Consider the following 20,700-nt stretch of genomic DNA (forward strand, 5'->3'; position numbering starts at 1 on the left):
CTTCATCATCGCAGTCACAACCTTTTCGTGCCTCCTCTTGAAATGAAAGGCAGAGAGAGAGAGAGAGAGAGAGAGAGGGTGGGGGGGGGGGGGGAGAGAAGCACATAGAAACAAGGAGAGGATAAAGCAGAGAGGGGTGTGGGAGATGAAAGCCAGCAAAAGAAAGAAAGTTGCACCGGCGCTCCAGCAGCAGCAGCATCCATTTAGTGTCAGGCATCTGCTTTTTTATTGCAACCTGATGGCATTATTCTCCCCAGGTACCAGCAGGCAATCACCTCTTTATCACATGGCAATTATCTCTGTGGCGCTCTAGCTCTGTGACTCGCTGACTCTCTTGCACTGTCACATGTGACCTCTCCTCGCACGCCCCGACCGCCCGGCCGCACGAAAACGAAAGGGAGAGAGAGACAAGACACAGAGGCAAGGGGAGGGGGAAAGAGAGAGAGAGAGAGAGCTAGGAGGTGAGGAATGGAAGAAAGAAGGCATAGTCACAGACAATGGGACAATAAGGCAAGTTCAAAGACTGAACACTGTAGCTCAAGTGCCTCATTTGTAACCTCCTGGCTTGGAGGCTATATTTCCACAGTAAGGTTTTAATGGGTTTTGTTTCATCTCTGATCCCACTTTGCTGTCTGTGGCACGACTAACTTGCGCGTGTGTGCGTGTGTGTGTGTGTGTTTGTAGCATGCAACTGGGAGTGTGTGTGGGCACACGGAAATCATATGTACAGTATCTCTATGTGTGTGTGTGTGTGTGTGTGTGCGTGTGCGTGTGCGCGTGTGCGTGTCCGCACGTCGGCGGCTTAGCATTTAAACAAGATGGCCAAATGATGCAGTAATCTTTCAGTGTAATTTTCCTGAGCTGTGCTGTGCAGCGTTCCAAGAGACCGAGCTTTCAGCCTCCCGCTCCTCCGCTCTGATCCCAATCCTTCCAACAGGGGGAGATGTTTCCTAATGTGAGCTTTACAGTCATCATCTTCTTCCCTCTCAACCCTCCCACCCACCCACACACCCACTCACCCACACACACACACACACACACACACACACACACACACGCGCGCGCGCTGCTGTCAGTATTAGCATCCAACTAAAACCATTTTCTCTCCTCTCATTTATACGTCTCACATTCAGCCTAATGCATCTTTTAGGGAGGGGAGAGCGGGGGCACGATGCCTGAGGTGCCTTCAAATCTACAACCTCTCGCTCTGCAGTCCTCTGACACGGCATGTGGTCTCTCTACTCGAACCACCTAGAGACCCAGGCAAAAGCTAAAATGGTTGTCTCTCTCTTCTTCACTGAGAGAGAGAGAGTGAGGGAGAGAGAGAGAGAGAGAGCGAGGGAGGGAGAGAGAGAGAGAGAGAGAGAGAGACTGGGAGAGAGAGAGAGACGAGGAGACTTCAGATGATGGAGAAGGAAAGTTGCTCACATCCACGTCTCGTCGTATACAAACACTCTGTGTGTCTTGACAAGACCTGCGATAGATTTATAAGTTGGCTACACTGTAAAAATCCTGAGCGCTCATTTAAGCGAGGGTGTCGAATGGAACCACAAGGAGACATGTGAGGGGTCCATGTGGTCACATTTGTTTAGGCTCAGAGATAAATGAACACTCAGGATTGTTGTGTGTGTGTGTGTGTGTGTATGATTGCGTACGTACGTACACATCCTGGGATTCTTCGGGGAACAATTATCACTTGATTCTAAATGCTGCTATGGAGTCTCTCTCCTCTCTCTCTCTCTCTCTCTCTCTCTCTCTCTCTCTCTCTCTCTCTCTCTCTCTCTCTCTCTCTCTCTCTCTCTCTCTCTCTCTCTTCCTCTCTCTCTCTCTCCTCTCTCTCTCTCTCTCTCTCTCTCTCTCTCTCTCTCTCTCTCTCTCTCTCTCCTCTCCCTCTCTCTGTCTCTTTCCTCGGCTTGTGTTTGAAATCACCTTTTTGCAAATAGGATGTCTCCTGTCAGAGCACACCAGTGTCTGTGTCTATCTTGAAAACAGCACATTTCCTCATTTTTTGGCGCATGTTGTCAGTGTTGTACTCTCCAATTTGTGTTCGCGCCCCCCCACCCCCCCCCTCTCCAAAGCCCCCCCCCTCCTCCACCCCCCTCCTCCTCCTCCTCCTCCCCCTGGTTTGACTAAAATCCAATTTACTGGCTGTCAGCTCAACTCTATAATCCTATCCACAGCTGTAGTGGAGAAGGAAGGAGCTCTTTGAATTTACCATTTACTGTACTCTGTGGGTATGGCTATATATATACCATTTCACTCCACGTCTGTATTCTATGCTATATGCCACTTCTCCCTCGATCTCCTCTCTCTCTCTCTCTCTTCCTCTCCTCCTGGCCCAATGTATATATATATATATGGAGAGTAGGCGGACACATATAGTGTGTCTTTGGAGATAAAGTCCTTTTTCTGTCACTGCAGGTCCCCCCCCCCCCCAGTCTTGGGGGAATATGTGCAGTTTATCTTGCCGCCAAAAGAAACATTTAAAGTATTGCCTCATTTCAGCACATCCCCCTGCAGCAGCTACACGGGGTAGAATCAGGGTGCTGTGTGGAGGAGCAGCGCTCATGCAGCCACAAGGCACCACGTCTATACCAGACCTCACTGTGGTAATGGGAGTCAGAACCCATATATATCGTGGGTGCTGTCGGGCAAAAAAACTCTTATCTCCATTTTTTTTTTTTGGTAAATGAACACCCTCCTTGATCACACGACAGCCTCCCACAAAAGCATCAAAAGCAGCAGATCCACACGAAGCTCCAAACTACTGCTGCTGCTTTTCCCGTTTTTGAATTTTGAATCCTGAAAAGTCACAGTTTAGTACATATGAGGTTTCTACCCGACAGAGACGACGACGACACGCACACGCTGGACACCCACGGTACAGATAACTAACACTCCCCACCACCCCCTCCCACCACCCACCCCCCCACCCATATTATTGCATATAATTTGGAGGCCCGTCTTTAGATTCATTAGATAACGCTTCGGCGGAGATATTAATCCATTAAGACCGGGAACACATCTGTGTCATTTTAGATTTTTTAGCTATAGCCTATAACCATTATTTTATACTTTACACACACACACACACACACACACACACACACACACACACACACACACACACACACACACACACACACACACACACACACACACACACACACACACACACACACACACACACACACACACACACACACACTCTCCCCATCATGGTGAAATAACACGGATTACAAGTCTGTAAATACACAATATTTTCGAGCTGCGTTCGCTTCTAGCGTTCGCGCGTCTTACTTGTTTTATACTTTGGCCATTAAAAAAATAGCAGATCTACAAGCTCATAGCGCGGCACCGAGAATTATATGTATTTGGCTGTGGACCACCCCCCATCTCAAAATATTTTGCTCCAGGGACCACGGCCCCCAGGAGCAAAGAATTGAGTAAAAAATGTATAGCCTATATTCAAAGAGTTGCACACATTTTCACGACGTTTTTAAAAAATATAGCAGATCTATAAGCTCGTAGCGCGGCACTCGGTACCGCGCTACAAGCTTGTATATCTGCTATTTTTGAATAGCCAAAGACATCTAAAAAATGACACACAGATGCGTTCCCGAATGGGTTAAAACAAGAAAGAGAAACCCTCTGCTGATAATCCATTACTGCCTTAGCAGCGCGCGCTCATTACTTTATCATAAGTTGGGGTTGAGTTTATCTGCAAGGGTTGCCTTTGCCTCAGAGTTTCTTTCCACAGTACTTTTCTTTATTCTAGCTGAATTCATTACGGGGGCCGGGGCCGGGCCCGGCACGGCGCGTACGTGTGATTCATAGTACTAATACAAGGAGAATTTCACCTTCACCGCCATCACTCACGCGGGGTATAATCTTTGTGTCTGAGAAACCACATTACCTGCAAATTCTCCCTTAGATTTAACGGTAATTGAATCTCTCTAATGGCAAAGCATCTATTGTGCCCTTGTTACGGGGTGGTGCCTCTCTTTCACTCACACAGCTCTGGGTTTTTGAGGCAACATCCCTGGTCCCATTGTCATGTTATACATACATAGATATATACATACGTACGCTGTGTGTGTGTGTGCGTGTGTCTGTGTCTGTGTCTGTCTGTGTGTGTGTGTGCGTGTGCGTGCGTGTGTGTGAGAGAGAGAGAGAGAGAGAGAGAGAGAGAGAGAGAGAGAGGGGTAGAGAGAGAGAGAGAGAGAGAGAGAGAGAGAGGAGAGAGAGAGAGAGAGGGGGAGAGAGAGAGAGAGAAAGAGAGAGCAAGAGATAGGTGGGTGTGTTGAGAGAGAGTGAAAGAGAGGGGGGCGCAGCAGTGAGCGAGACAGCATTTGCTACACAGTGTGTGTGTGTGTGTGTGTTAGACATGAGTTTGTCCACATGTGCGTGCAAGCACGCACAAGCACGCACGCACACGCACGCATGCGCGCGCACGCATGCACGCGCACGCACGCATGCACGCGCACGCACGCACGCACGCACGCACGCACGCACGCCACACACACGACACGTGCGTCAGACTGCTTGAGTCGACACAGGCCTCTGCCACAGTAAATAAGAGTCATGGCCGACCCGCGCGCCGCGCGCGGTACAATGGTCTCCCTGCAGACCAAACCGCTGCCTCTCCACTACACTACACTACACTACACTACCCGCCCCCTTAAACATTTGCATTTCTCCACATTTCCTGGGGACGACGGACGGGGGGCTGCATTTCATGAATGGTAATGAAGGCGGAGAGTTTTACTGGAGAGAGCACAAGAGATGGCCTTGCAATTACTCCAGGATGGTCAATTTGCACATTTCACACTGCGGGGCCCCCGTGGCTGTGATATGAAAATGAAGGAAATGGATAAACCCCCCTAGAGAGACCACCCGGCCAACGTCCCTACAATTAATCCTGGCATTTAGAAAGAGAGAGAGAGAGAGAAAATATATACCTTTTACATTCAAATACAGGAAAAATAAATAAATAATTGAATTGCCCATTCCTTCTTCTTCTGTAAATAAAGTGAGGTTTTTCATTTTTCCCCCCTGTTTTCTGTGTGTATTTATGCAGCGCTGCTGCTGTGGCAGGAGCCCAGGGGTTTTATCTTGGTGCTGGTGTGGACGGAAACCTTAAATTCATTTCAGCTCCTTTTTTTCAAGCAGTTTACACACGTTTGTGCGCGCGTGTGTGTGTGTGTGTGTGTGTGTGTGTGTGTGTGCGCGCGCGTATATTACTGTAGTTGCCTATGGAATATTCTGAGTCATCTGTGGCTTGTGGAGCAGCTCTGTGGCCCAGGGGGAGGGACAGAGGAGAGAGGGGAGAGGGGAGAGGGGAGAGAGGGGAGAGAGGGGAGAAGGGTAGCAGCACGTAGCGGGGGGAGGGGGGTGAGAGAGAGCGAGGGGCGAGAGGGGGCTCGGCTCGCGTGGGCTGAGTGAACTCATCAAAGAGCCAGGGGTCTTGCTGTGTGTGTGGATGGTGCCATGCCCTGAGGGGGCCTGTGGGGGTGGTGGGTGGGTGGGGTGGTGGGGGGTACAGAGGGTAGAGTTGGCGAGGGGGTTACAGAGTTGAACTCACAGCATGTGTGTGTGTGTGCGTGCCTACTACGTGCAGAGGTTAGTGAGAGGCTAGGCACCGTGGCGTGGCAGTGCAGTTTTTTTTGGAGCGAGGGAAATGGAGAGAGGGGGAGAGAGAGAGCGAGAGAGAGAGAGAGAGAGAGAGTGCAATAGTCCCCAACCAAAATCCTGAGCGTTAATTCAACTTAACTTTACATATAGTGCAAATGTATGAATTAACACTGTTTATGTGCTTGTGTGAGTGTGGGTGTCTCTCGCTCAAAGACGTCACATTAAAGCAGCCTCGTCCGAGAGTCTTTGCGTTTGCTGACTAAGGTATTGGAGTACAAGGATGGCCAAGGTAGAGGAGTACAAGGATGGCCAAGGTAGAGGAGTACAAGGATGGCCAAGGTAGAGGAGTACAAGGATTCAGGTTTCTAATCCTAACGGCTTTCCAGACTACAGGGCCTTCCATACCAACGAACGACAACTATAACGATAACTGTGTATGTTGCTTGTGGATGGCAAAATCCATACCACTGCTTTAACGATAGAGACACTGACAGTCAATCAAAATCCATCCCAATGTACAGGGTGTCAATAAATCACTCATGTTCAACATGTTGACAGAACGTTAGTGTGCATTAGTGTGGAAGCTCACATCATTATGGTTATAGTTATATGTTTATAGTTATCATTCTCAGGTGACTTTAAAAGAAAAAGAAAATATCTGCCGGCGTAGTGATGCGTAGTGATGCAATGTGTTATTTACTATTTTCGCCATTTTGAAAACTGATTAAACTGGCACAATAATCGTAATAATAATTGAATGTGAATTAGCCATCAGCACCCCCTGGTGGCCCCCTACCGCTAACCTGTGCTTTGTTTAAACGATGAATGAGCAGTAACGCCAACAGCACCGGAGTTTATGTGAGTTTGAGTTGAGTGTGTAGGAAACACTTGAAATGGGTTCAAGTGGTTATAGATACAGGAGTGTTTTATGTCCACATCGCACTGCATTTGGAAAGTAACCACGTGTAAAGCAGCCAGTGCTCAAGTACTACATGGCTGGATGTGTAGGCGTGTGCGTATAGCATTTATACACTACTGTGTGTATGTATATATATGCCAAGCCCCCCAGAACCGAGAGGCAGCAGTGAAGCGCATTGGACATGGTGGCCAATCGTAGGTACTGCAGCTTACCAAGCGACCAATGGGCTCGAAAATAGCACATCTACAATCTTACAATGAGCTTGTAGATCTTAGCTATTTAGTACAAAGAAGTATATAGGGATTAAGTGGTTAAGAAAATGTCCCTTCTCAAAAAAAAATTACCACATAAACCCCAGCATCGATCCATATATTCTGGGGAAAACCTTCGCCGAAAACAGCCGATCGACAAGCTCACCACGTTAATATCCAGCGAAAACATAAAAGGCACTGGCACACACCCCTGAGGGCCTCCGCTCAACAACGTATGTTTATTTTTTAAACAAAATGGAACACGTAGTCCCCACCATATACTGTATAAAAGAGATGGACAAAGCCACACCTCTGCTTTCTACAGACCGAAAATGAAGCCTATTGTTTGGCTGTGTGCAATCCGCCATCTTTAATATATACAATCGAGCACGTCGGCGATCAAACGTTATTGCTTGAGACCAGACATGTGACCAAAGCGGGGGCGGGTCAACCAGACATGTGACCAAGGAACCGGAAAACAATCCCCAAAGAATGCTATTGGTTGGGTAGCTTGTCAATCAAGAGCGGGGGCGGGGAATGAATGCTATTGGTTGTGTAGGTTGTCAATCAAATCATCCCGCCCCTGCTGGAGCATAGCCTACTTTATCGTCAATTTTAGAATAAATGGGCCCATAATTTAGCAAAACGCATATCATGATGATTGAAAGGAGACTTTAAACTAGCGACTGGAAGCATATAGTATTTATGACCATTTTTATTAAGGTAAGAAAATCGAGTCTAAAGTTCGTCAAAAACCCATCCGCTTACAATGAGAGAATATTCTTTCTGACACCTGCAGGCCACCTACAGGCCATTCATATGAGCTGTCTCTCTTCCGTATCGGCCTCATTGTAAATATGTCAGCTGGCCCCTTGGTCCCCACTCACCGCGTGTGCGTAGGAGCTGTAGGTGCTGAAAGGCAGGGCGATGGCGGGGTTGAAGATGCCGAACTGCCCCACCATCTGCTGCATGCGTCTGATGGTGCGCTCCTTGTCTGTGTCGGCAAACTTGACCACCAGGCTGGACGAAGCGCCCTGGAGAGAGAGAGAGAGAACCAGAGGTGTTCTGAAGAGAGGGTGGGCTCCAACGGACACTTAACCCCTTAAATTCACTACTTCAAAAGAGTGAGAAACGCGCACAGGCACAACACCAGAGGGAGCTCCACGGATCTCATTCCCCCCAGATTCGGCACAAACATAGGGATGAATTCATTCTACTGTTATGCCACCAAAATGTGGAATGAATGCCCTACGAACAGCCATCAAAAAGTTGTGACTCCTTACCCTACTTCAAAACCGCCATACAAGAGCACAAGTCTTATAGCTTACCAAAATAAATGACCCCCCACTGTTTTTCTGTAAATATACTTTTACTGCTCCTAGTATTGTATGTCCTGTATGTCCTGATGAATTGAATACACAGGACCGCAATGGAAACAAGCCCTCAGGGCTTTTTCGTGTTATCCTTTTAACATTATTGTATAACTGTACCTCTGTACTTTTTGCAAACTGTAAAAAAAGTTTTCAATCAATCAATCAATCAATCAATATGACACGCGATGCCACGTGTTGTGAGCTTGTAGATCAGCTAACATAGGAAAGCTGTGTAAGCCGTTACTAAATTACTATTTCGATAGTAAATCTAACCAGGTGCTAGGTTCTTGGTTTACCTGGGATCTTCTTGTGGCACAACCCCGTCTCTCTGCATTCTATGTGTGTGTGAGGACCTTGCTTATTGTAAGTTGCTCTGGATAAGAGCATCTGCAAAATTCCTAAATTGTACATTTCAAATTATAGATCGGCAATGTTTTGTCGCGGAACACCATCCTACGACTTATAGGTATAAATCCAGCGTTTGGGCATGGTATTATAGGCAAAATGTTTCAAAAATAGCAAAAAAATGATATCCAACTACAAGCTCATAAGTGAGCTTGTACAGTACATCAACTGCTTTCACCAGGTAACACCATCACACTTCAAAATATAAAAGAGGGTTTAGTGAAAGTAGCAATATCCCAATGTGAAATACTCTGTGAAAAGCAAAATCTTTGCTTCTGGGGGTCCCTGTAACAAAACATTTTGAGATGGGGGTCCGCGGCCAAATACATATCTAAAAAAGCGTTTTCTAAATCCTAACAGTATAGCTATATCAGTGGTGCTTCAACTTTTCCATGTCAAGGACCCCCAAAATTATATGTATTTCGCCGCGGACCCCCATCTCAAAATATGTTGTTTCAGCCTCCAGGTCCTGTATATATAAAAAATTGTACTTGAGCAAAAGTACAAAAGCATTCAAAATAATACCTAGTACTCATTATGAAGAACGGCCCAGTTGTTCACAACCAGTTTAACCCACAGGTTTTAAAAGTGAGGGACGTGGCCCCTGGGGGGCCCAGGTGACCAAAGGAGAGGAAAAATACAAATTAAAAACATATTTATTTCAATTGAAATTCAATTCATTTGATTACTGTGCCAGTTTCAAATCAAATAAAAACTATTATAAATCCTTTCATATCGAAATGTGAGGTCTTTGCCATGACCTTCTTTTATTCACAGCCAATAACCATCTGCTGCTTTCTCTTCCAGTGTTCAGGCTGAACAGCCAATCACAGAGCTCTCTCCTCACCTAACCTCCAACACAGGCTTACGGCCGTACCTGTGGAAAGACCATGGTTTCCATTCCATTTTAACCAGTGCCATCCGGACAAGAGCCTGCATACTCCAAAACTGTATCACACGCACACACACACGCACACGCACACGCACATACGCACACATGCACGTACATACGCACACATGCACGTACACACGTACATTATTATTACAAAACATACATTCATCACTTCAGCCCTTTGTGAATTGTTGTGAGCTTGTAGATCTGCTCATTTCAAAAGATTTTTTAGACATTTGAAAACTTGTGAAATGACACATTCTGCGTAATGTAATAAGTACTTTTACTTTTGGTACTTTATGTTATGAGGGCCAATAATACTTTTGTACATTTACTCAAGTAAATTCAGAATTGTTCTACATTGTGGTATTGTAAAAAAAAAAAAGTGTACTTCTTCCATCTCTGTCCCTAGGCATCAACGCTGGAGCGACTCAACTCTCAACATGTTTGTTTACAGACGCTTACAAAACACCAGGCTTATCAACTCCAAACGCAAGTATACACGTAGAAATGTATTGGCTATCGCATCAGATTACTTAGCATGCAGCGTTCATTAGCGACGGGATCCGATGTTAACATCAATGCTTAGCAAGCTCCTCGCATCGAGTGTCAGCGAGGCCTGTGAGTTTTATGGCGCTCCAGATACTACACGATTGCACATTTGTCTTATTGGCAATTCTCTGTCTTTACATATTTTTTTTGCAGACAGCATAAATAAACATGAACCCCAACAGAGGTGTGCGAGAAATATAAAAAAGGGAGTTCTATTTATGTCAAGGTGTTTCTCCTGGCAGATGCAGCTGGAATGCTTCATTCCCTTCAATTAATGTACATAGAACATACATACAAAGTTATCCAGGGCTATAGTGATGCTGTCTATTTTATCGTCGCTCCCCCCCTCCTTCCTATAAATAGTATAAAAGGTAACCTTGGCCGCTCCCACTCACAGTCATAAGGTCAGGAGATCTGCAATGTATAATTATTTGAAATGGGCGTTCAGATTGACAGGGTGCCAGTAAGCCCCTGTTGACCTTAGTGAAGGTGTTCTTAAGCCATTCAGATCGGGAACACATCTGTGCGTCATTTTTTGATTTCTTTGGGTATTCAAAAATAGCAGATCTACAAGCTCATGGCGCGGCACCGAGTGCCGCACCATGAGCTTGTAGATCTGCTATTTTTGAAAAAGCGTGAAAATTTGTGCAAATCTTCGAATATATCTATTTAAAAAAATATATATTTGCACAAATTGTCATGATTTAAAAAAAAATAGCAGATCTACAAGCTCATAGCGCGGCACTCGGTGCTATGAGCCTGTATCTGCTATTTTGTTTAATAGCCAAAGAAATGAAAAAAATGGCACAGATTTGTTCCCGGTCTTAACGGGTTAAAAGAAAATGTTGCACTTTTCAGCCTCTTGCTCTCACTCTTTCATCTTCCTCTCTCTCTCTCTCTCTCTCTCTTAGTCTCTCTCTCTCTCTCTGGGGTGTTCTGCGTCTTTCCGTCTCTTTTCTCAATCCCCTCCCTCATCATCCAGCACTATATTCCCTCGCTCTTGCCGCCGTCGGATAATGAAACCAGCAGGTGTGTCCGTGCCACACACACGCACACCCTTCATTAAGAATCTGTAAATGATTTGGCGCTATACACTTGACCTTTCAGCCAGCCCCCCTCCCCCTCCCCCTCCCCTACTCCCCACCCCCCTCCCACCGCTCCCCAAACCGGCCCCAATCGATCCACATATAAAAGGCCGAAATATTACTCTGATCTGACAGTGTAGAAAGGTTGTGTGTCAGCCGTGATAAGAGGCGCTCCCCCTGAAATTGATGTGAGATTGTCAATAATAATAGTAGCAGCGAGAGGTGAAGTGCATGGATTGGGGGGGCGGGGGGTGGGGGGCTGGTGGGTTGGTGGGTTGGGGGTCTTTAGAAAGGGTTAAAGGGTTGGGGCTTGTTTTTGGGACAGGCTGGATCTAAGGTTGCCAAGGGGTTAGGGTTTGAGCTGCAGGCTGCCCGGTTCTAATGGACAACTCTAATGCCTGGTTTTAAGAAGGAAGGCCCCCTTCATCCTTCTTCTCTCTCTCTCTCTCTCTCTCTCTCTCTCTCTCTCTCTTTTGAGAGTGTGTGTCAGTCAATCACAATACACATTTTCACATTTCCAACAGCCTGACTGTTGGGCTCAGGGTCTCTGCCGTGCTGACGTAGACGAGATCTGCAGGTTGCAAGGAGAAGTTCAAAGACAGGCCCCTGACTGCAAAATTGTCGAACATAGATCTTGTTCTCTCTCTCTCTCTCTCTCCGCCTAATATTCTGCATTTAGTTGTTGACGTTCTCTACATCCTGCTACAGCTCCACTTTTCTTGGCAGGTCTGAATCACTGGATTGAAGGACGGGTGAGGGGCAAAGAGGGTGAGCTGTCTGTCCGACCTGTCTGTCTGATTTAGCTAAGTGTTTTATTGACTCGCTGACTGAATGGCAGGCTAGTTACTGTAGCTATATAGCCAGCTACATAGTCGGCTGGCTGAGCAACCTGAACTGCAGAACTCCTGTAACTTAGGTTATCGTTCCACATGGTGATTAAGCACGACGTGTAATTAAGCCATTTAGACCGGGAACGCATCTGTGTGTCATTTTAAGATTTATTTGTCTATTAAAAAATAGCAGATATACAAGCTCACATAGCACGGCACTCTGTGCCGCGCTATGTGAGCTTGTATATCTGCTAGTTTTTGAAAAATCTTGAACATTTTGGCAAATCTTTGAAAACAAATATTTTTAAGCTAACATTTGTAGCTCAAATCTTTGCTTCTGGGGGGTCCCTGGAACAAAACATTTTGAGATGGGGGGTCCACGGCCAAATACATATCTAAAAATTTAACAGTATGTTGCTATCAGTGGTGCTCCAACTTTCCCATGTCAAGGACCCCGAAAATTATACATATTTGGCCGCGGACCCCCATCTCAATATGTTGTTCCAGGGACCCCCAAGATGCACAGATCGGAGTTAAAACTTTTCTCTTTAAAACACAGATTTTCACAATTTCCCCCCAAAAAATAGCAGATCTACAAGCTCATAGCACGGCACCGACTACAAACTCATAGCGCGGCACTCGGTGCCGCGCTATGAGCTTGTATATCTGCTATTTTTGAATAGCCAAAGAAATCTTTAGGATTAGGGATTAGGGGTCAAACAACATGGCGAACAGGATAATATCTCGCCAGCTACTCAGCTATACTCCATACAGTATAGTAGAACTAGACTCACTTCAAGGTTAACTTGGGCACAACTCCAGTAGCAGGGCCTCTGACTGTTGTGTCTGCCCAGCGTTTTACTATCAGTGCCATTAAGTTTATTACAAGGTATAACTTTGGGAGAGAGTCTAGGACAGGACAGTGTGCTGGCAGGCAGCGAGAGCGGAATACAGAGGAGCTGCTCGTAGTACACACTGAATATTTTAACTCCAACGCCACACTAAAAAAGCTATTAACCCTTTGAGACCGGGAAAATCATCCGTGTAATTTTTTTGATTTATTTGGGCTATTCAAAAATAGCAGATCTACAAGCGCACCAAGTGCCGCATTATGAGCTTGTAGATCTGCTTTTTTTTTTCGTGAAAATTTGTGCAAATCTTTGAATATATATATATTTTTAAAGCGAACATTTGTAATTCAATTCTTTGATTCTGGGGATTCTACAATGTATTCTAAATCCTAACAGTTGTTCAAACTTTTTCAGATCAAGGACCCCCAAAATTATATGTATTTGGCCCCGGACCCCCATCTGAAAATATTTTGTTCCAGGGACCCCCCCAAGAAGCAAAGATTTGAGTTAAAATTGTATATGTATATGTATATGTATATGTATATATATATATCTTTTTTGCACAAATCTTCACGATTTTTCAAAATAGCAGATCTACAAGCTCTTAGCGTGGCACTCTGTATGCCGCGCTATGAGCTTGTAGATCTGCTATTTTTTTTCTTTTTTGAAAATAAATCTTAAAAACGACACACGGACGCGTTCCCCGGTCTAAATGAGTTAAAGGCCTAGCTGCTTTGGTAATGAGACTCATGTAGCTGCTTGCTCCTCTTGGCTTCTCAGGTTTCTGTAGAAGTCAGGGATTTATAATCTGAGGGTATTAAGTTGTCTGCGACTCTGCAGCCGGCCTCCTCCTTCTCCTACTCCGTCAACCAGGCTGGAGTGCGCCTGCTTGCATAATGGAAAATGTGGTTAATCGTAGATTGACTTGTCTGGATGAGTGAGAGGAATACAAAGCATTGGATAGTTTGTCTGTTTCACTCCACGCACATGACTCCCAGGTTTTTGTCCTTGTACCCGCTTCCTTGTACCCTCTTCTCTTCTCTTCTCTTCTCTAACTAGTAACTCTTCTAGTAACTAAGTACATGTACTCAAGTACTGTACTTAAGTACAATTTTGAGGTATTTTTTTACTTTACTGGAGTATTTCCAATTTTCAGTACTTTCACTTCTACTCCACTACATCTCAGAGGCAAATATTGTACTTTTACTCCACTACAATTATTTGAAAACTTTAGTTACTTTGCAATTATCAATTATCATATTATAAAACATACATTAACCACTTTAGCCCTATTTTATACCTAGGCTATTTGAAAATAGCCGATCTACAAGCTCTGTGAGCTTGTAGATCTGCTATTTTCAAACATTTTAGTACTTTTACTTTTGGTACTTTAAGTAATAATAATAATAATAATGAATTGCATTTATATGGCGCTTTTCTAAGTACTCAAACTTACTCAAAGCACTTTACAATGGTTCATTCATTCATACAGGGGGGGCATTGGGAGGTGGAGCGGCGAACAGTCGACGCCAGCGTCCCCACTTTTCCCACATTCACACACCAATGGTGGCAAGCTAGCGCCGACCGAATCATTGGAGGCAATGTAGGGTTCAGTGTCTTGCCCAAGGACACTTCGACATGTGGACAGGAGGAGTTGGGATTCGAACCGCCGACCCACGGATCAATGGACGACCTGCTCTACCTCCTGAGCCACAGCCGCCCTTATATTTTGATACCAATACTTTTGTACTTTTACTCAAGTGAATTTTTAATTCTAGACTTCCAGTATTGATACTTTTACTTAAGTAAATATCTGAGCACCTTTTCCACCTCTACTTCTCTTCTCCTCTCTTCCAATCTGTCTTTTAATGTCTTTCTTTCTCTAAAAGCTGTAGGAGGTCTACACTTTCTTCAACTTTGCACATCACGCTGTCTTTCCTCGGGGTGCCCGGCCGCGCCGCGCCGCACGGATCTCACGGTCGGCCCCGGTTTAAGCGTCCGCGGCGTCGCCACGCCATTGTTTATCCCCCGATTTTTCTCAGTCTAGGCCCTACTGTCAGGGTATCGGCGAGCGGAATCTCCATCGCTACAAAGAGAGAAGGGGAGGACGAAGAAGTGTGAAGTAAAGAAAGTCTCATTAAATTTTTAAGCTGCCATGTGTGAGCGGAATCCCCCTGCTGGGGCGGCTCCCAGCGGCCTTTATAGAGCCACTGGAGGAAGGGGAGTTAACCCGCTAAGACCGGGACACACGCATCTGTGTGTCATTTTAAGATGTCTTTGGGCTATTCAAAAATAGCAGATCTACAAGCTCGTAGCACGGCACCGAGTGCCGCGCTACGAGCTTGTACATCTGCTATTTTTGGGGGAAATCGTGGAAGATTTGTGCATCTTTGAATATATTTTCTATTTTCTAAGTCTTTGCTTCTGAGGGAGTCCCTGGAACAAAATATTTTGAGATGGGGGGTGCCCACGGACAAATACATGTAGTTTTGGGGGTCCTTGACATGAAAAAAAGTGTTTGAGAACCACTGATATAGCAACATAAGTCTTTTTTCCCCAAAAAACATTTGTAGAATCCCCCAGAAGAAGCAAAGATTTGAGTAACAAATGTTCGCTTTAAAAATTATAGATATTCTAAGATTTGCACACATTTAAAAAATATATATAGCAGATCTACAAGCTTGTATATCTGCTATTTTTGTATCTAAAAAAAATGACACACATATGCGTTCCCGGTCTCAATGGGTTAAACAGGGTGGATGAAACGGCATGCAGCGCCACAGAGCTCATGGAAAAGAGAGGAATTCGGGATTTTCAAAAGGAATGTCAGCCTCTTTGCAATTCCTTCTCATTGCTGAGGAGGCTCTGTGTCTGTCCCAAGCCTGCGGCCGCTCATTGTGAATGAGGGAGATATAAAGCCGCAACCTATAGCTACAGTACAGTATATCCCCAAGTTTCATCTTTTACTCTATACCTTCGTGGCTTACTTTATAATAAGATAATAAGGATACATCTCCGCTTGACCACTTAAGCCTGATTTACACTTCATCGTAGCCCGCAGCACTTGCCCTATAGCCTTGACGACCTTGCAGGATTATGCAAAGGCTAAAATGTAACTTAGATACTGTAGCATGTTATGTAGACAGATGCCAGGTCATTGTTGGCCTGGCGTCCTATAGTGTGTATAGTTTCAATGTAGGCTGATGATAGGTTCTTGGTTTACGTACAGTATGCATTAGTTATTATTAGATTATTGGTTTACTTTATTATTAGATTACTATTGTTATCCATTTGATGTATCATGTGTATTATGTGTATTATGATGTATTATGATGTTTTATCTTGTGTCCTTGCTTACTGTAAGTCGCTCTGTATTAAGAGTGTCTGCTAAATGCCTAAACTGTAAACTGTAAACAAAGGGCTTTTAAATGATCGCCATTGATATTCTGACTATAGATTACCAGTGATCTCAATGTCCCAACAAATGCGCAGGCAGGCAGGCATCACGTTTTCTTTTCTCGTTTTTTTCTTCTTTTCATCTCCGCCTGCAATGCTGATGTAATGACCGTGATGAATGACAGCACATTCAGCTGCTGAGTAAAATGCTTTTGCTTTCATTTCCCCTCTTAATCAGAACACAATGCCGATAAAATAGCCCAGTTTTCTTGCAATCCAGGCATCATATTTCATCAGCGTCGTTGTTGCTTGGAAGCAATTTCACTTTCCTTGAAACTTTGATGCAGAGAGAAGCTGCATTAGGCTGGGTTTGAACTCGGGGGCATTAATTCACGGCGTGTGCCACTGACGTGGAGTTTATGGGGAGGAGAGCTTTGAATAAGTTTGAACAAATTATCTCTTACAATAGCATTTCACGCACGCACGCACGCACGCACGCACGCACGCACGCACGCACGCACGCACGCACGCACACACACACACACACACACACACACACACACACACACACACACACACACACACACACACACACACACACACACACACACACACACACACACACACACACACACACACACACACACACACACACACACACACACACACACACACACACACACACACACACACCCACCCACCCACCCACCCACTGAATAAATGGATGGCTACATTCAGCCAGCCATGTGCGCTTGTGCGCTTAGAAGCATTAGCCTAGCTAGGCCCCACATACTTTGCATTCAAGTTGTTTGTTTCCCCCTTTCCTAATTATACTGATAAGGCATTCCCGCCCATTACTCCACCCTCACTATATCCACTGAAAAAATATAAATACACATCCTATTTAGTGCTTGGTTAGTAAAATAATAGATGGCTGTAATCTATGAGGTTATTAGAATGTAAATTGCCTGGGAAGAAACCGTGGGGAGAGGGGGGGAAATGACGCATCTTAACCCTTTAAGACCGGGAACGCATCTGTGTCATTTTTTCGATTTCTTTGGCTATTCAAAAATAGCAGATCTACAAGTTCATAGCGCGGCACCGAGTGCCGCGCTATGAGCTTGTAGATCTGCTATTTTAGAAAAATCGTGAAAATATGTGCAAATCTTTGAATAATACGTTTTTTTAATAAACATTTTTAACTAAAATCTTAGCTTTTGGGGGATTCCACAAATCTCTTCTAAATCCTAACCGTTTTTTGAAAAAACTTATGTTGCTATAATCAGAGATTCTCAAACTTTTTCATGTCAAGGACCCCCAAAATTATATGTATTTGGCCACGGACTCCCATCTCAAAATATGTTGTTCCAGGGACCCCCAGAAGCAAAAACATTTAGTTAAAAACGGTCGCTTAAAAAAAACAAACATATATTCAAAGATTTGCAAAAAAAAAATCACTTTAAAAAAAAAAAATGCAGATCTACAAGCTCATAGCGCGGCACTCGGTGCTGCGCTATGAGCTTGTATATCTGCTATTTTTGAATAGCCAAAGAAATCTAAAAATGACACAGATGCGTTCCCGGTCTTAATGGGTTAAGCCATAAACAGTAACTTAAAAACATAATGGCAAGTAGATTGTTTAATGAGTAGAAGCACAGAGATCTATCATCTCTGTGAAACAGTGACAGTAAAACGCTGCATCTCATTGAATACATAACTAGATCGTGGTGGTCGCCTGCCCGAGGCCTGCATAGATAATGCTATAGTGTCTCTGGTGGCTTTGCTTTTGTCCATTGCACCTCTCTCTTAAAGGAGCACTTTGCCCATTTTCAACTTCCTCTTCATAGAACATGGTCCTCCTTACTAATGTGCGTAAGATGACGCCATTTCTGTCTACTCCCTCTCCGTCTCATTGGTGGGATGTGGACAGTTCAGAGACCTGCCTACCGATGACATCATCGATGGGTGTTCCAAGCTAGTGGAAACTACAGCCGTTCTCTGGAAAATTAGCATTCTGAAATAGAAGCCATTGTTCTAGCATTAATAAAAGGTGTGAAATGTTGTTTGAAATGGCCAAATCTGCCTAGCGACAATGTCACTGGTTATGTAGGCAGGTCTCTGAGCTGTCCACAGCCCACCTCTGGGACACACAGCGAGTAGACAGAAATGGTGCCACCTTATAACGAGCCTTGGTGAGGACCAATTATATGAAGATAGGTTGGAAATGGGTGAAGTGGTCCTTTAAGCCTGATTCATACTTCAAGTTCAAGTTCAAGTTCAAGTTTATTAAGTCCCAAACTGGGCAATTTATGTTACAGCAGATGATAATAAGAAACTCCAAGACACAGTAAACATACATACACAAGACATAGACATAGACATAGACATAGACATAGACATAGACATGGACATGATCCAGATAATAATAACTACTAATAGCTACCTCCTCCTGCTTCCATTATTGATGGCACGAATGGAAGTAGGTACAAATATTTAACCTTTGGCCGGAAGGCAAGAATTCATATTCATCTCAACCTATTCTTAAATCTTAAATGGGTAAGAGGCCTGCATGGCTCGCTGGCTCGGAGCCGAGGCTTTGCTTGTAGATTTCGACAAGCGACATATATACAGGCTTTAGAACTGGAAAGTTTTAACACACTCACCGCCAAAGGGGAGAATTCTCCCCTTTTCAGTCAATGGTGTTTACCGCCAAAGGGGAGAATTCTCCCCTTTTAATTATTTTTTTTAATTTTGTTTTTGAATTCCTAAAATGTTTCTCAAATTTTTGAGTATACATTTATAACCCTAACCCTAACGAATTAGGAGATATAAAAAAATCCATTCACTTCAATGTTAAAAAATAAACGGACAAATAATTCACATTGTTTCTATAAAAAAATGATTAAAAACCCTGGCAGTGGGTGATTTTATTATGAATAAACTTTGGCGGTGTGGAAAAAAAAACAACGTTATTTTGACCAATCTTGTTTGGTAGAGTATGTTAACTCTATAACTGCCATGGATGCGTAAACGCGTCCATTGGCACTTTGTCCACAGTGCCATGGACGCATTTGACGCGTTGGGGGCGTTTTCAGTGGTTTTCCACCAGATGCCGCTGTTGGCTACCTTTTGAGTGATGCTTTCACTGCCAGATGACGTCAGACCCAGAATTGACCCAGAATTTAAAAAAAACGTCTTGTTTACTTCCTGTTTGAAAAAAATAAATAAGAAAACGCTTTTTTTCTCTACTTCCTGTTGCTGTGGGGGAAAACCACACCTCATTCAACTGCCCATATATATGGACTGGACGATCGTGGCCGTTTTCTCCAAGTGTATGAGACCCCGCCGCGTCTTTTACCGCGACCGGCGGGTCGATTACTGTGAAGAAAAATATTCTATGATTTTTCAAAGGTGAGTGAAAACACTCAAGAATCGCCGGCACTGTGGCAACTTTTTTTTAAAGATATATTTTATGCCTTTGTTGATAAGACAGTAGGCTGACAGGAAATGGGGAGAGAGATGGGGGGATGACATACAGCAAAGGTCGTCGGGATCGGGAGTCGAACCCACGACACACTGTCAAGCTGGATTACCAGCGTATGTGGTATGCGCCTGGACCGCTAGGCCAGTGGGCGCCCGATGTTTTTTAATGGCAATTAAAGACTTAATACAATATAACTAAACTAACACAGCCGTCAGTGGTTGGAGGTGATCTCCCTGCTCTTCCATTGAGAAATGTAGATCTCGTGCTCGCGGGGGCATATAGGACCACTACTGCATGACAAGAGGTATATCGCCTGAAGCTCAAAGCGCAATATCTCTTGGGCATGAGGGAGCTCAGCGGTATAGAAATCGCACGGGAGAGAGGGGAGAAGAACCCCAGATTCAAATCCCCCGCGTACGTACAGGTCCAGGACATAAAAAAAAGCTCACGGATTGCAGCTTTAAAATCAACCCCAGTTCACACTTCTTCTAAGTGGACTTCCCCCCTTCTCCATCTCCTCGTCTTTTCCCTTTTCTTCTCCACTTAACCCTCCGTCAGCCCGCTCTGCTCCTAGCTTCCATTCTCAGCCATGCAGTGTGTCAGATGAAACACAGGCTCCCCCGATCCACAGGCTAAGCTGTTAGCAGCTAGATATGGAGGTGAAATTAGCCTGTGGGGCTCTGTGGACCTGACCCCCTCACTGACATACCCCCCCCCCCCTCTCCTCCCACATCTCCATGTCACTCTGTCCTGGTACTTCCGTTCCAACACGGCCCTTGCTGAATCGCAGCAATTTGCTTTACTAGCTCCAGCGTTTAAATGTTTAATTGAGCCATCCGTGCGCCGTGCCGTGGTGTGTGTGTGTGTGTGTGTGTGTGTGTGTGTGTGTGTGTGTGTGTGTGTGTGTGGTGTGTGTGTGTGAGTACCGAGCAGTGGTGGAAAAAAGTACTCACATTTTTTTACTTAAGTAAAAGTAGCAATACTGCAATGTAGAAGTAAAAGCAATGCAACTGTGACAAGTAAAAGTC

At 44.6% G+C, this 20,700-nt stretch overlaps 1 protein-coding gene across 1 annotated transcript in view; it reads right to left on the reverse strand.

Annotated features, from left to right (window-relative positions):
* The window catches only part of celf5a (cugbp, Elav-like family member 5a), a gene marked incomplete at both ends in the record, with an annotated part of 372,721 nt that overhangs the window by 35,659 nt on the left and 316,362 nt on the right, over positions 1–20,700 (reverse strand). The window contains one exon of the mRNA XM_080431230.1: positions 7,692–7,838. Within this exon, the coding sequence (XP_080287356.1) occupies positions 7,692–7,838 (147 nt within the window). The remainder of the gene's footprint in view (positions 1–7,691; positions 7,839–20,700) is intronic.

The sequence above is a fragment of the Gymnoscopelus braueri genome (assembly GCF_963280865.1).
Source record: "Gymnoscopelus braueri genome assembly, chromosome: 6".
Lineage (NCBI taxonomy): Eukaryota > Metazoa > Chordata > Actinopteri > Myctophiformes > Myctophidae > Gymnoscopelus > Gymnoscopelus braueri.